Consider the following 16,369-nt stretch of genomic DNA (forward strand, 5'->3'; position numbering starts at 1 on the left):
GATTTAGTAGACATTTGTTTGTTAATTTATTTGTCCTACCTTCCATCCAAGGAGTTCAAGGCAGTGTACATGGATGGCTCTCCTCCCACCATTTTATCCTCACAACAACCTTGTGAGGTAAATATACAAGCTATAATTAGGCTGAGTGAGATGGCCGCCTCAAGCAGCTGATATTGGGTGTCACAGAAGGTCAGCCAATTGTTACTTTCTTTCCGTATATTTAAAGCACATGGCTTTCCCCAAGAGAATGCCAGGAACTCTTGTTATCCCACCCTTTGCAGAGTTTCAATTCCCAGCATCCTGGTTCCCATGATTTTTCAGGGGAAGCTATGCTCTTCAAATGTATGGTGAGAGGGTGACCTCCAGGGCAAAAATAACTCGGCCAGCCTTGAATACCATGCACCTTGACTCAGGAGATGGCACAATTTTCCACTGGCAAAATGTATTGCACAGAACCTAACTGTTCACACATGCATGTTAGCTGAAGATGGGTTTTAATGAGAAACGTGTGGTGAACATGTGAGTAGGGTAATATGTACAGCCCTTCTGGCCCAAGATCACCCAGCTAGGAGGGATTTCAACTCAGGTCTTCATGCTCCTAATCAGACACTTAGGCCACATACCACACATTGAAAGCAGATTTCTACAATTCTCAGCGCCCTTAACAAACTACAGTTCCCATGATTCTTTGAGGGTGACACTTTAATTGTTTGGTGACACTGGCTCCCAGGAGTCCTTACCCTTTTGTCAACTGTAGTTCAGAAATGACACAGTGCGGGAACAAAACCTGTGGGAACCATTCTCCCTATGGAGGGGAGAAGGCCCCCCTCAGAGGTGGCTCAAAATAGTGAAGTGCCAGAGGCAGATAAACAACCCACCCCCTGGCAGAAGTGTTTTAATCGTTTAATTAATTGGCCGTTTGCTGCCCTTTTAATGCATTATTATCCCTTAATCCTTAGCTAACACCACAGGCACCCTGGTGTAGGTAGTTCTATGGTAGCATATCTATATGGAACCCCCACAAAATTGGAATAGGGGAATAAAATCCTCTTTGCTGGGGAGTTGGTGCTCCCTCCTTGCTTTAACTTATGCCTCAGCGTAAAAAGAAGCCAGAAGTTAATACCCTGAAGGATTTGTGTTAACTTTTCATGCTTAAGATGGATGCTTAGGACAGGTGTGCAGAACATTGAGCCCTCCAGATGTGGGCTAGTGGTGATGGGAACTGTAGTCCTGCAACATCTGGAAGGCCAAAGGTTCCCTACACCTGGCTTAGAAAACATGGAAGTGGTTCTATAGGGACAGCCTCTTTTACTGGAAGAAGTTTTCTTTGCTGGCAAAAGCAGTCTCCCTTGCTCCCCACTTAGGACTGTGTTTAGGGTGGGTCTCTTGCAAATCTGAAGCAGGGTGGTAGTGGTCTTGATTTTATTGGGGATGTGTGTATCTGCCACACTGTGCCTCTTGGTGGAAGACAAGGGGGTGGGGAGTGAGTTGGGATAAGAGATTTAAAGTGGCAAAGGATTTTTGGATGTGTGAAAAAGAGAGATAATCCTCTCCCTGACCCGCTGTCAGCTATGTGCTTCTGCCATGTATGAACAATAAAGGGTGGCTTTCGCCTAGTCGTGGTTGAAAAGGGAATGAATGGGCTTCAGAAATTCCTTTGGCTGACATCAGATGTTATCAACAAGGACTAGCTGCGTAGTGAAATCTGTGGTCCTGAGCAGCTGTGTCAGGAAATAAAACAGTACTACTTTTAGATGGCACATTGAAGATGCTTTTGTGTTCATAATGAAAGTTAGGAACAGTTAAGGATGCAGACCCAGGATTCCCAGTCCTAATTCCAAATTTCTAGGTGCTGGACTATGCTGATTCTCAAAGGTGGCATCATGTCAGAAGCTGGGTTTGATTACTCATGATGAAATAGTTAAAAAAAAAAATATATGTAAAGGGGTCAGAATTCTTCAAATATACTGTCTTGAATATTTCTTCCACCAGGAGGCAGTGTTTGGTTTGGGGGAGGTCATTGTTTTTTTAACTTGCCCTTTGACCCCTCTAAACCAAGGAAACCCTCCTAACTGTGAACAGAGGACAAATGAGGTACCCTGGTTTTCTTTTACACTGACAAGAGGCCTCAAAGCATGCAGGAGTCCTGATAAAATAACCAAGCCATCACTCATGAGATCTAGCTACATGCCTTGCTGCAAAATTTTGGAAATGTGAATTTCAAAATACGCTTTTCCTTTACAAATCCAGGAAACACCCTTTTGACATTTGGGTTAGTCACGTGCTTCCAAATTTTGTTTTCCTCTCCCAAAAACCAGTGTTCAGGATTTCAGAATTCTGAATATCTTGGCTAAACTGTCTTCTACTTCCCCAAAAAGAAGGAGCAATATTGTGCTGACTGACTAAAAGGAAGAGCAGAAGCTTCTTGGCTGCACTCCAGGAGATTTTTCTTCAGTCAGATAGATTTATCGCTCCCTGCCAAATAGTGAACTGTGGAACCTATAATGAAGGGTTGGCAAACACATGCTAGACTTATTTCCATGTTTTGAGGTTTCTGGCATGGTAAGGGGTAAATGATAGCATCTATGCCTTGAAACCTTCATATAGTTAGATGACAGGAGCATGAATACAGGGGGTCATTTGTTTATCCACTAGCTCAAAACCACTTGCACTAGTGGACAGGGGAGTTCTAATGTTGCATACCAGAGGAATCGAACACAATAGCTGTGCCGGTGGAAATGTGTTGTGCAACAAGATTGCATGATCTGTTGTGCAGCAAAGTTACCATCGACTTGCTTAGGCATTTTCGCACAGCGATGTTCCTCTGACATAAACGTTTCGCCAGTAGCACAAGTTATAAGCTAAGTACCGTATTTTTCGCTCTATAGGACGCACACGACCATAGGACGCACCTTGTTTAAGAGGGGGAGAACAAGAAAAAAAATTCTCCCCCTCTCTGCTCAGTGCTCCCCGAGCTTGTGGGGCTAGCAGTGGGGGGAAGCGCTGCTTTCCACCACCGCCAGCCTCAAAGATCCCTGAAGCCTTCGGAGCGCAGTGCGAGTTCCCGCTGCGCTCTGCAGGCTTCAGGTTCCTTTTGCTGAAGCCAGGAGAGTTTTGCTCTCCTAGCTTCAGCAAAAGGAACCTGAAGGCTACAGAGCGCAGCGGGAACTTGCACTGCGATCTGAAGGCTTCAGGTGGCTATCCCTGAAGCCTGGAGACCAACCCCTCTCGCTCTCCAGGCATCAGCGAAAGCAACGCAAAGCCTCCGGAGTGCGGAGGAAGCGCTCCCTCTGCGCTTCGGAGGCTTCGCGATGCTATTGCTGAAGCCAAGGAGCCTGCATTCGCTCCATAGGACGCACACACATTTCCCATTAATTTTTGGAGGGGGAAAAGTGCGTCCTATAGAGTGAAAAATACGGTAATTTTTAACTGAGTGCTGCATTGGATGCAAACCATATTCCGCCCATTCAATCCGTACACTTGGAGATGGAGACCCTCCCTCACCTACTGCGTCCGAGCAGAAGATTTGTAGGTGAGCGAAACACTTAGCAAGCTTTGCTTTCTCTCCCTACTTCTCAATCCAGATCTTGGCACGCCTAGCCCCTGCCTGAGTGTTGAGTGCACTTTCGGGGCTACCTGCGTGGTGAAGAACCAGGAAGCGGTGTGCGAATGCCAGCAAGTGTGCCAGAGCATCTACGACCCGGTCTGTGGCAGTGATGGCCTCACCTATGGCAACCCCTGTGAGCTCGACGCCATGGCTTGCGCCCTCCGGAAGGAGATTAGGGTGAAACACAAGGGCTCTTGTGGTGAGTTTATAACCAGGGGATGGGTTTTTTAGCCTCCAGAGTGGGAGATTTTCATCCTGATCTGTATGTGTATTGGATTTGAAATCGTTTTTACATATGAAATAGTTTTTTATGTGTGCAGTTGGTTTTTACTGTTTTTTATATAACTGTTTTTAATATGTGTTTTTATACATTGTTGTATCTATTTGCTTACTTATATACCACTCAACATAAAAAAACCACCCAAGGACGGTCCCACATAGAGTGCATTGCAGTAATCTAACTTCAAGGTTAATAATAGTAACAACAACAGTGATTATGATAATACTAATACAGCCCTACAGTCATTGGCCTAAGGTCACCCGCTAAGAATGGATAAAAAATTAATAGTGGTCCTCAGTCTCTGGTGGTGCCTGCTGGTTTCTCAAATTTTTTGCCCCAGGCAGCACAGCCAGTGGCCAGGGATGATTATGATGATCAAATTTCTATCCTTTTCATTTCACTTTTATTTTGTATACAGCCTTTCTCTATAACTATATACAAGGCAGTTTACAAGTTGAAGAAGCAACAACAAACATCACACACCTTGTAGAAATCTAATCCGATACAAAAAGGTTATAATAAAAACATAACCTTAAAATTACCTATATCTAATTAAGTTATGTTGAATAATCCATCATAATAAAATAGGACACAGATTAATTAAATATCATCAAACAATAATTAAACGGAAATTCACTCTTAACATTGATAATAAATAATTACTAAACTGTAATCAATAAAAATAACAGCAGGTCACAATGCATAAAATAGCACAAGTGATAAAACAATTAAAAACAAGTCTAATACAGAGGCAGCATGGGGGTGTTCTCAACTTTAAAGGCTTGTTGGAAGTCGGTAGTCAATCAAAAAGACAACAGAGACAGTGCTGGCACTGGGAGTGGTCTCCCAGCAGCATCAAGAGCAAAACAGGTTTCCCCCATCCCTGTTATAAAAGCTGGGTGAGGATACGTCCTGATCCAGGACGATGTACCTTCAGGGTCCTTGGCACATCAGGTTGAAAAGGTATAGGTAATGATGCTGCCTTCTTAAACCGCTTGAGGTTTTACTTGACTGTTTGTACTTACTATGATTTTGTTGTATTTTTAAAGTTGTGGTTAAAATTAGTAGTAGTAGTAGTAGTAAACTGCCACAAGAGCCCAAAGAGACTGGTTTGACAGGGGGGAATCCCACCTATTGCCATGCTCCTCATTCATTGTCCATTTCTCCCTTAGGTCCTTCCACCCTTGAGAAAAAGAGCCTTGAGAGGTTTCTCCCTCCTCAATATTATGCGTACCATGTGTGACTGAACTAACCATGCAATATAGGGAAGGGCTATAACTCAGTGGGGGGAGAGCTTGATCCTCCAGGTCAGGCTGGGAAAAACTCCCTCTCTGAAACTCCGGAGAGCTGCTGCCAGTTGTCGTAGCCAGTACCGAGTTAGATAGGCTAATGGTTTGACTTGGTGTACAGCAGATTCCTTTGCCTTAAGGGAAGGGCTGTAGCTCAGTAGCAGACAGTGCTTTTTAAATAGAAAAATACTCACCATGAAGTTGTTACAGTAAGTGCCACACTTTTAAACAAAAAAGGTACCGGTACTCTGTACCCTTGAGTACCCCCTGAAGAGCAAAAAAAGCGCTGGGGGTACAGTAGAAGGCGCCAGGTTCAACCCCTAGTGGCATCTCCAGGTAGAACCAGGAAAGATAACTGCCTTTGGAGATCTGAGTAGGCAGTACCAATGATCTGCCTTGGTTACATTCCAACATGAAAAACCTTCCAAAAGCGATATGCTGAGCTCATTTGCTGGGGGGAAGCATCAGAAGGGGAGCCTTCATGTCTCAAAACTCTTACCTTGGCAGAAAGACACTCCTTGGCTTAACCGTTTGTGCCGGTGTCCTCTTGCATTCAGTAACCAAACTGCATTAAATCCTAGAAGAGCAGAAAGCGGTGGGGTGGACAGGGAGGCAGAACAAAGCCCTGCTGCTTTGAGCGGCGGTTACAGAATGGCTTGCTTTTTTGGCTGCTAGTCAAAGCGGCTATGGTTACTTAGCAGGCGAGCTGGATGTGCAGGTGAATTTGTATCCCTCGGAAATGTTATTTGCTTCCCACTGATGCCCTAGCAATGGCATGTGATTATGTGCGGTGGAAGCAGGCCGTTTCCCAAGCGTGAACTATCTGTGCGGCAGGGAGATTTGCGGAAGGCGGGGGAGTAGTCCTCATGCCAGAGCATCCATTTGAGTTGTGCCCTTGTACGATGATGCGAAGCAGCTGACAGCACATTCCTAATTTGAAGCTGTAATTAAATTGGCAGGCGACACACAGAGCGCAGGTTAACATGCTGGGCACGGTGCGCTGGGGGTGTGTCCCACACGAGCCCTCGTGGAAGTGTGCAGGAGCTGTGCATGTCACCATCTCAGCTTTGCATCAGTGTTGCTCTGGCAATAATGAATCTGGGCCGACTTTGGAACATCAGAAGCCGCCTAAAGCCAAGGCACTGCGAGGAATTTAGTTTCTCTATAAAGACCCTGCTGCCTTGTGGGGTATCTTCAGAAGGAGAAAAGGCTCAGGAACAAGCCCCACACTAATCTGGAGTCCCTAAGACAGTTTCATGGTGCCTTCTATGTCTCCTTCTGCCAACTCCTGCAGCCAAGCTGGTGCCAAACATATTACTCTGCTTTCCTTCGGACCTCATCCGTTAGGCTGAAAGGGAGATTGTGTCATCTGGACAGCTCAGGATCTCCATATACTCTGCCCAGACTTGTACCCTGGGGTGATCACTTCAGTGCTGCTAACACAGAGGTTTGACTTCACCCCCGGAAATGTACTCCATTGTCTCTTGAGTCAGACAGGTGCCAACAGGTATAAAAGCTCCAACCATCCAAACCCAAATAGCAAAACCACTGAGCGGAGCTCCAGTTAGAGACCTCACAAAGAAACAACCAGGCGATCCATTCCTCCTCCCACCCTCCCCTTCTTCCTCTTTCTCTGGGCACTAAAAAGAAGTACGGCTTGGCGAATGAATTATGAAGACGAACTACCCTTCCCAAACCCCTCTTTCCCCCTTCCCGGTCCGCCCCATGCTGTGAACGCACATTGGCTCGAGGAGATGGGGAGAAGGAGATGGCAGGAGCCGTGAATTATTGGTGTCATGTTGTAAATACATCCGCTCCCAGGAAGGCGAAGCTATTAAAATGAGAGAAAGAAGCCCGCAGGGTTGTAGAGCCTGTTTAGAGAGACACAAAGTGTTCATCACCCTCCGCCATGGATTTAATGGGCCCGGCGTGGACTACTCTCCTTTGGCTGCGCTCTGTCCCGAAAGCACTTTCCGACTAATGCTCTTGAATGGCAGTCTGTGAATGCCTCTCGATGCAGAGGAGGAGGAGGAGGGGTGTGGGAAGGGGTGCTATAGTGGAAAAAATGAGCTTTGCTGGATCAAGGCAATAGCCTTGTCTAGTTCAGCATTCTGCGCCTAACCATTATTTTCATCATTTATTTATTTTGAGAATGTATATCCCACTTTTCACCATCTAGGCCTTAAAGAGGCTTGCAGTGATAAAAATCTACCATGTACACAATTTGACACATAAATTAAACCTCAAAATTTAGAAGTCTTTAAAATTTTAATCCCAGAAATCGGGGGTGGGTGGGTGTTAAAACACCCGAGAAGCTTTCATGATGCAGAGACCTTCTAAAATAAAATGATTTCAGCCAGGCACTGAAGCTTCCACTATCTTGACATCTAGTGGGAGGGAGTTCCACAGTGTTGGGCCCATGGCATTGAAGACACAGCTCCTTGTTGACAGGAGTTGTGTTTCTTGTCTATGTGGGGGGGCCACTTCTCCAGATGATTTTGGCGACTGATTTGGGACATACAGGGTTAGGCAATTTACGGTGAACTACAGCCTGATAATTACTTTACTTATTAAATTTCTATGCTGTCCTTCCTCTCTAAAGGAGCTGAGGGTGTCAAGCAGCAAAGCAGTAAAACAGCACAATTAAAAATAGAAGAAATAAAACAAGAATGTGTAAAAACATTTCAACACTTGTAAGAGCATCTAAACACCATCACATATCGTAATGTGAGAGCATCTAAAGCCATCACATATCCTAATAATGTAAAGGTTTTCCAGAATGGGGTATTTCAGGGATGCTTTCAGATATTCCTCCTGATGGTTAATAATGTGGGAGGGAGACAAACCTCACCGGGGCAGGGGGAAGGCATTCCTCCACAAACAGGAAACTTCCAGCTACTTCTCCTGCCCAAAGGAGGCTCCAAGCTGTGGTTTGAGTGACTCGCCCCAAGGGGCAATTTCACAGAGAGCTCAAGGTTCCTGGTTTTAGCCTCAGTGTGGCTCCTGACATCTCAGCAGGAAGGACTAGGAAGGGCTTCCCATTCAGACTATAACTTTTCACCGGGGTGGTGACACTCTTGACCCATGACAGTAACACATGGCCTGGTTCCTGAAGCAAACTTCTGGCTCTCACTAGGCTTACCAGTGACTTATGGCTCAGCCCCGACAACGTGAAGAGAAGGCACCTGCCTCGGTATGCATGGCAGACAAACCATAGCTTGCCAGTTCGTGTCCATGATGGTTTGGGGGGGGAGGGCATCTCTCTGTTCTACATATTGCATTCACAGCACCAATCATCAATATAACCAGGGTATGCTTGAAGCCCTGCTAATGAGTCTGGCCATTGTGATTAATGCATTGGTAACCTCAAGATTTGATTATTGCAGTGCAATCTATGTGGGGCTACCCTTGGGCAGGGTCTGGAGACTCCAGCTAGTGCAAAATTCTGGGGCTAGATGGTTGATAGGGACAGACCATTGCCAGCACATAACTCCCATGCTCAAAAAACATGCATTGGCTGTCCGTATGCTACCTGGCCAGCTTCAAGGTTCTTGAGTTAATTTACAAGGCCCTTAACAATTTGGGTCCAGGATACCTCAAGGACCACCTAATCCATTATAACCCTGCCTGATCACTGTGGTATTTGTGGGAATCACAGTTAGTGGTACCCCATGTCTCAGATGAATGGCTTATATACACCTTAGTCTCAGTGTTGCCCTTGTAGAACTCAGCTGGGAGGAAAAGGATGGGGACAAACCTAGAATTAGTTGATTCCACCTATCATTGGCATTGACTCTGGCTTCAACCACTGTTTGGACTGCCTGTCTCCTGCCCAGTGAACACCAGCCATCTAAGAATCAGAGAATTGTAGAGTTAGAAGGGACCACCAGGGTCATCTAGTCCAACACCCTTGGACCCATGACCCTGAGATTAAGAGTCTCATGCTCTATCGGCTGAGCTATCCCATGGCTAGTGTTGGGTGAGGCTCAAATCAAGCCAAGCTCTCCCTCCTCCACAAACTAACACGGCTCCCTTTAATCTAAGCCAACCCAACCCAAACTGATATTTGTCTTTGAAGTAAGCATCAAAAATCCAAGACTTGTGTTTTCCCAGTAGGAAATATGGCATTTTTATTCATGACCCATAGGCATTTGCCATGGCCTTTACAACCCTGCCCCCACCCCCTTGGTCACTTCTGCAGCTCCCAATCAAGTTAGAAGGCTGAGTGTGTGTGTGTGTGTGTGTGTGTGTGTGTGTGTGTGTGTGTGAAGATTTGCAAGGTGGGCCAGACAGATTGCAAGGACCTGCTTTAATGACAGAACCACATGAGAGAGGACCCCGTGAGTACCAGCAAATTGCAAATCTCCACATTTCTCTAGTAAATCTGGAAGGTCCCTTCCACAGCTGCTGATTTGCAGTTGTGCTTTCTTCTTGATACAAGCTTGTGGCTTAATACAGCTTTATAAGTGTGCCCGACCTGGCACTCCCTCCTGCCTCCCCTGTTTAGAAGCTTACAACAGCACACGGAGCTCGCATGACATTTTGTGGCTCTGGCTCTTGGATTTGACAGATTTAATGGCTGGTTGTCACCCCTCTGTCTCTGAGCGCCCCTCTCTTCCCCTTCCTTGGGGGTCAACCTCCCTCTGTGCCGGCTGCACTGAACTGAGCTGAAGAGGGGGGTAGGGGTGGGGGTGGGAGATTGTAGCAGGATTTTACGACCGCCCTGACACTTCATTAAGACGGAGAAGAAAAAGAGACGCTTGCCTGGCTCTCCCATTACCATATTCCATCCCCAGCCAAGACAGTGCTCAGGGTCAGCTGGAGGCTTTGACGGAGGCTGTTGAAGAAGGGGGTGCTGCCTCTTGTGGGAACTGAACTGCCCTCTGCTGGTTTTATTGTTGAGACACTAAGCTGAAGGGACCACAACTCAGGTAGAGCACCTGAGAAGGTCCCAGGTTCATTCCCTGGCACCCCAGTTTAAAAAGATCTCTGTTAGCAGGTGATGAGAAAGATTCTGGGGGATATTTTACCAGTCAGTCATATGGGCAATTTGCAGTGCCTTCTACGTAGGAGTTTCATAGGACATTCCCTCACATAACTTGAGACTGACCTGTACAGTTTGGATGACCATCACGCTTCCTTCCTTAACCAGTGAGTTCCCTCTCCTTTATTTTTAGACCATTGTGGGAAATGTCAGTTTGGCGCCATCTGCGAGGCAGAGACTGGGAGGTGCATTTGCCCCACTGAGTGCGTCCCCTCTGCTCAGCCGGTCTGCGGCACGGACGGAAACACCTACGGAAACGAGTGCGAACTCCACGTGCGGGCCTGCACCCAGCAGACCAACATCGAGGTGGCGGCACAAGGCAACTGCAGTGAGTCCCTGCCTCTCTTTGCTCTAGTTCTCATTGAGGTGATCAGCCTACCCCTGGGTCGCAGCACTTAAGACTGTAGGCATGGTCTCACCTAATGGAACACTCCTGCCTTCACAAAAGCCACTGGAAATTAAAACGCACCGAAAGCAAGTGTGTCAAGGAAAATGGTTTGCACACAGCCTTCTCCCTGCAGTGCTACTTTTCTGTGTGTGGATGTATATTTTGGGGGGTTATTTTTGGTATGGAGGAGTTTTCCATTCAATCAGCCTACTCTTGCATTCTAGGAACCTAGGAAGCTGCCCTTATACTGAATAAGACTATAAAAGTCCCTTTGTCATTGAAGCAGTATACAAGTGAATAATAAAATTAAAAATAGTGTTATAACAGCAACAAATAATAATAATGATGATAATCAGTATCGTCCATGCTAACGGGCAATTGTCCTCCAGAGTTTGGGGCAAAGGACATCCCCAGCCCTATGTGGAGATGCTGGGGATTGAACCTGAGACCTTCTGCATGCAAAGCAGATGCTCTGCCACCGATCTGTGTCCCTTTCCCTAAAGTGGCAAGAGCCACTGAGATCCCGCCAGTGAGAACACAACACTCCTCTAAACCAGTTCCTTAAGGGGCAGCACTCGGTTTGTGAGGCCTCAGGAACAGAGGAACCTCATTTGGGTTTCCCAGATAAAGCGAACGGCGAACTCTCAGCGCCGCCGCTGGGTGATTGGGTACTTGAATATCCACCTCGTCAGCACGAGATAACAAGCAGCTTGATTTCTCAAGGACTTTTGCCTCGCAGAGTTTGCAGGCTGGAAAAAACTCAAGGCAAAGATTTCTTCAGAGATAGTTAAGAGATTTATAAGGGGATCTCTACGTGTAATTGGATTGTTTATGTTTTTTAAAAGTTGCTTTATGGTTTTAATTGCCTTTTGCAAACAGCCTCGGGCGGGGGGGGGGGGGTCCTCCCTAGCATCATCAGCATGCCAGAACAATGTTGTTGCTTGTTGTTTGTTTTTTTGCAAGGGAAGCAGAAGGCCCCCGATTCAATCCCTGGCATCTCTCAGACAGGGCTGGGAACGTCCCCTGTCTGGAAACCTGGGAAGTTGTTGCCAGTCAATGTAGACAATACCAGGCTAGATGGACTAGTGGTCTGACTTTGTATAAAGCAGCTACCCATGTTCCCATGTTTTTAAGCCCAAGACGAGTATCAGCAGTGGGCATTTGAACTACAGCAGTTACCCAGTCCTGAAGCCAGGCCTGGGGCAGAGGCGGCCAGCACCCACCAAGTAGGAGGTGGTGCAACTCTCCCAGATTAATGTTCGCCTTTCAGGTACCCCTTTTATACTTTCTGAGCATGTGGTGATAGGACTGTTGGAAGTACCTAAACAAGCTCTAAGGATGCCATAGATGGCAGTAGATTTAACCTCTAAGCTGCTGGGCCAAAGAGAATCCCTTTTCTATTTCCCCACTAGTTCAAAGCACAAAGCTTAGTGGTAGAGCATCTGTTTCGCATTCGTCTACAGAAGGTTTGGGTTCAAAACCTGCCATCTCCATGTTATGTTAGGTTATGTTAGGTTATGTTAGGTTATGTTAGGTGTTATGTTATGTTATGTTATGTTATGTTATGTTATGTTTTATGTTATGTTATGTTCAAGGCTGCAACGGACCCCTGACTTTGGGGAGATATTGCCCATTGGTGGAAACAATACTAATCTAGATGGGCCAATGGTCTGACACAGTGTAACTCAGCTAGCTTCCTGTATTCCCATGTTTGCCCCACGGGCTAATGATTCTCTTAGTATCTAATGCAGCTGCTTTTCTTCCTCCTCTCCCCCCACCCCGCCCGGCTTTTCCCACCTCTAGAAACCTGTGGGACTACGACATGCTCCTTTGGGGCCATATGTGTGGGTGGGCAGTGCATCTGCCCACGCTGCGAGAAGCAACCTTTGGCCCGAGTGTGCGGGAGCAATGGCGTCACCTACGACAATGCGTGCGAGGTGCGGGTGGCGGCTTGTCAGCAGAAAAAGGACATTGAGATATCAAGGACGGGCCCTTGCGAGGATGGTAAGTCTTCTCTCCCTCCTCCCAGCAGCAGGATGGTAAGCAGGAGCGGAGAACTGGATCTGGCTGGCATGGCAGATCCTACACCCATGGACCAGCTTTGAGATGTGATCAGGGCCCACCCATCTCTCCAAATTCAATGAGGCTTATTATAACTGCTGATCAGTGGTGGTGGTAGTAGGCTCCTTTGAAGTCCCTTTACAGGGGCAGCTTTATGCAGCTGATCCCAGTAGGGGTTGCTATCAGTGCCGATGAGCTGATTGGCACTGACAGCAAGCGCTTCTTGCAAAGGAACAACCAGGAGCTCACTTTAAGCTGCATCTTCCTTTGTAACCACATCCTTTCCTGCTCGGCACCTGACATCACATATATCATCAGGTGTGGGGCAGGTGGGCATGGTTTGGGAGAAATGACATCATGGACCAAATTGAGATGCGTTCCAGGCCTCATTTGACCCACAAGCCAGAGGTTCCCCACCTCAAAGTAAAACATTTTCCAGTAGATCCATTTTCCTTTCATTTCTGAAAAGCATAGCCCCAGAACTTGTTTAATACTGAAACAAAAATTCAGAAAAATGACTGAATTTTCAAAACTTGAGCTTTGGAATCTAAATTTGACCTTGAAATTGTTCTCTTTTGATCTGCTGAATGAATGAATAAATGAAACTAAATCCTTACTAAATTCCTGAGACAAGTCATCTTGGTCAAATATTGATACTGTCCCATGCAGGCTGTCACATGTCCCCTCACCCCACAACAAAACTTACTGATCATAAACTCCAAATTTTGCCTTGCCAGTTTAGCATTTGTAGCAAAAGACCGAGCACTGTGGGAATAGAATGAATCTTTCTGATAGATTCCAGGTCCCTGGCTTCCTTCTGTGGCCTCCCTTTGAAAGTCTTTTGCTGAAAAAACGATGGCTTTACGGTCAGCAGCAAAGGTGTCCCTGAGGAATTCAAAATGTTCTCCCATCTGTTTTTAGAAACTTGGCATATATATTTTTTGGCCTCAGGTTTTTGCCTCTTTATTCTTACGCACAGTGTGGCCTGTGAAGGAGGTTCTGACCCTCCCTTTGTGCCCACCCCCTCACTTCCTCCCTCGTTGCACCTGAGCCCTATTTTAGGCCAGGTGTGCTCTCCTCCTGTTGCCTAGCAACCCCTTGCACACCTCTGAGTTTGGGGTGCGTGTGCTCGCGTGTGCACTCTGTGCGCGTGTGGAAGCTGCTTTGCTTCTCTGTTCATTAAGCTTCCCTGCCTCCTGGTTCTGTCACAAGCTGCTCTTCCACCCCCCCTTTCCCTCCCATAACCCTCCTTCTCATTGTCTTTTTATCTGCCAATAATGAAAGGTGACGGCACGTAATAGGCCTCGGCAAAGAGGTTTATCAGTGCTTTAATTTCACACTTCAAAGAGTGGAGGGAGGTGGGTGGAGAAAGCACCCGGCTGCTGTTCTCTCCCCTTCTCTTTCTCGTTCCTCTCTCACTTTCCTATCACCGTGGGAGGAAGTTAGGACGAAAAGAGGACAAGGCAGGGCCCTTATTTGGCCAAGCCTCGGCTCCAGAATGGCACTGCCAAGAGCTCAAGCCTGTCTCTTTAAAGCATGTGAAGGAAGGAGAAAGGTGAGACTTTGAGAGCAGAAGGCAGGGATAAGGAACCTCAGACCCCTGTACCATATATGTCCCCACTCCAGGGCTGTCTTGCCCTCAGATTAATAATAATAATAATAATAATAATAATTTATTTATACCCCACTCATCTGGCTGGGTCTCCCCAGCCACCCTTGGTGGCTTCCAACAAAGCATTAAAATACAGTGATCTGTTAAACATTAAAAGCTTCCCTAAACACACACTCCCTCCTTGAACGTTTTTGCCTGCTAGAATGTGTCCTACAACTCTGACAATGCTTCTTGTTTGCCTGGATGGAGGCTGGAGAAGGGCGTGTGGGTGTGGGTGTGTGGAAACAAGCCTATACAGAGGTAAAATTGCATATCATTTTATTTAAATTAAATAAATAATTTCTTTTTGTTGCTGCTGCTTAGTTGTATTCAGTGTTAGCCCTACGCGGAGTATAATAATAGATACGCCTCACTAAGGCTCATTAATTCCCATGGGTCTACTCTGAGTAGGACTAGCACCGGATTCAACCTATAGTTATCAATCCGCTCCACACTCACTTTTGCTTCTGGCCACACACACACACACACACACACACACACCACTGGTTTATTGCCCCGAAAGTTGCCTAGAAGGAAATGTCACCCTTGGGCTGAAAAAGTTTTCCCCACCCATTGACAGAACGAGTGTATCTCTATGAGTGCTGGGTGTTAATGGGGAAGCCCAGCGAATAAAGAAATAAATCTGAGATTTGAGATGCCAGAGTCCGTGGGTAGGCAAACTAAGGCCCGGGGGCCGGATCCGGCCCAATCGCCTTCTAAATCTGGCCCACAGACAGTCTGGGAATCGGCGTGTTTTTACATGAGTAGAATGTGTGCTTTTATTTAAAATGCATCTCTGGGTTATTTGTGGGGCATAGGAATTCGTTCATTTTCCCCCCAAAAAATATAGTCCGTCCCCCCAAGGTCTGGGGGACAGTGGACCGGCCCCTTGCTAAAAAAGTTTGCTGACCCCTGTGCCAGACCTTGCAGATCCAAAAATGTCATTGCTAGAAATGTTTGAATCCAGGCAAACTGGACCCTACAGTTTCCTGGAAAGAGAGGTTGATTGTCAAACCACTCTGGGAATTGTAGCTCTGGGAGGGGGGAAAGGGGTCTCTTAACAACTCTCAGCACTCCTTAACAAACTACAGTTCCCAGAATTCTTTGGGGGAAGGTACAACTGTTTAAAGCTGCTTTAAGGTGCAGGTGGGGCCTGAGTCCGTGATGTTGGTTTCAACATCTCTCCATCCCAGAGATAAGTCCTTGCCTTTGTGTCTCTCCATGCCAGTGAAGAGAATCTGCTCTCTCTGGGAGTCTTGACTCTTGTTCCAAAGCCGCCTCTACCATGCTGCGCATGCGATTTAGCCGGGGCGGGACTTCACCAAGAGTTGGGCAAAGGCTGAGGAAGGGAGCAGGCAGCAGAAGATGGCATTTAATCAAAGAGGCCTCCTCATGGAATTCCAAGTTGCTGTCCCTCTGGGAGAAGCACTTGAATAATTCTCTGTGTTAACGCCAACTTCCTGTCTTTGATCGCTCAATAAAAAGGAAAAAAAGGAAGAGGGGGAAAAGTATGAAGAGGGGACACTTTGAAAAAAATTTAAATAAATAAATAGCATTTCATTTGGCGCAAATTAAGAGTAATGCATGTAAGGCTGAGGAAACCAGTTGGAACTCAGCTCTGTGTGACCTCTTATTAGGGAGATGCTCCCTTACACCGTGCAAGTTTGGAATTTGATACTGAAATAGCTCTGTGTGGGGATGTGGTTGCAGTTAATAAACAAAGCAATTCGTCCATTTCTCTGTGCCTAGGGAAATGTAAAAGTTAAATTCTGCAACCAGTGTCAATGAGAATGGTTGAGCGTGGATTCCAAATCCATAGCCAGAAAGTCTGCAGAAGGATATAAGGAATCGTGGCAGAGCAACCAAATCATACATGGATGATGGCCTAGCCTAGTAATTAAACCCAAATTCCCTCCAGGTGTTGTGACTCCCAACTCCCATCTGCTCCAGCCAGCATGGCCTAGAAAAGGCACCCCCAGCTGTTTTGGGACTACAACTCCCACAATCCCTAGCTAACAGGACCAGTGGTCAGGGATGATGGGAATTGTA

The 16,369-nt window shown here is 46.5% G+C and overlaps 1 protein-coding gene across 6 annotated transcripts in view; it reads left to right on the forward strand.

Annotated features, from left to right (window-relative positions):
* The window catches only part of AGRN (agrin), a 238,252-nt gene that overhangs the window by 161,685 nt on the left and 60,198 nt on the right, over positions 1-16,369 (forward strand). For all 6 annotated transcript variants that reach the window (XM_081923371.1, XM_081923373.1, XM_081923372.1 and 3 more), the window contains 3 exons: positions 3,585-3,806; positions 10,354-10,548; positions 12,412-12,612. In XM_081923371.1, coding sequence (XP_081779497.1) covers positions 3,585-3,806; positions 10,354-10,548; positions 12,412-12,612 — 618 coding nt within the window. The remainder of the gene's footprint in view (positions 1-3,584; positions 3,807-10,353; positions 10,549-12,411; positions 12,613-16,369) is intronic.

This window comes from Podarcis melisellensis (assembly GCF_964234715.1).
Source record: "Podarcis melisellensis genome assembly, chromosome: 8".
Classification (NCBI taxonomy): Eukaryota; Metazoa; Chordata; class Lepidosauria; order Squamata; family Lacertidae; genus Podarcis; species Podarcis melisellensis.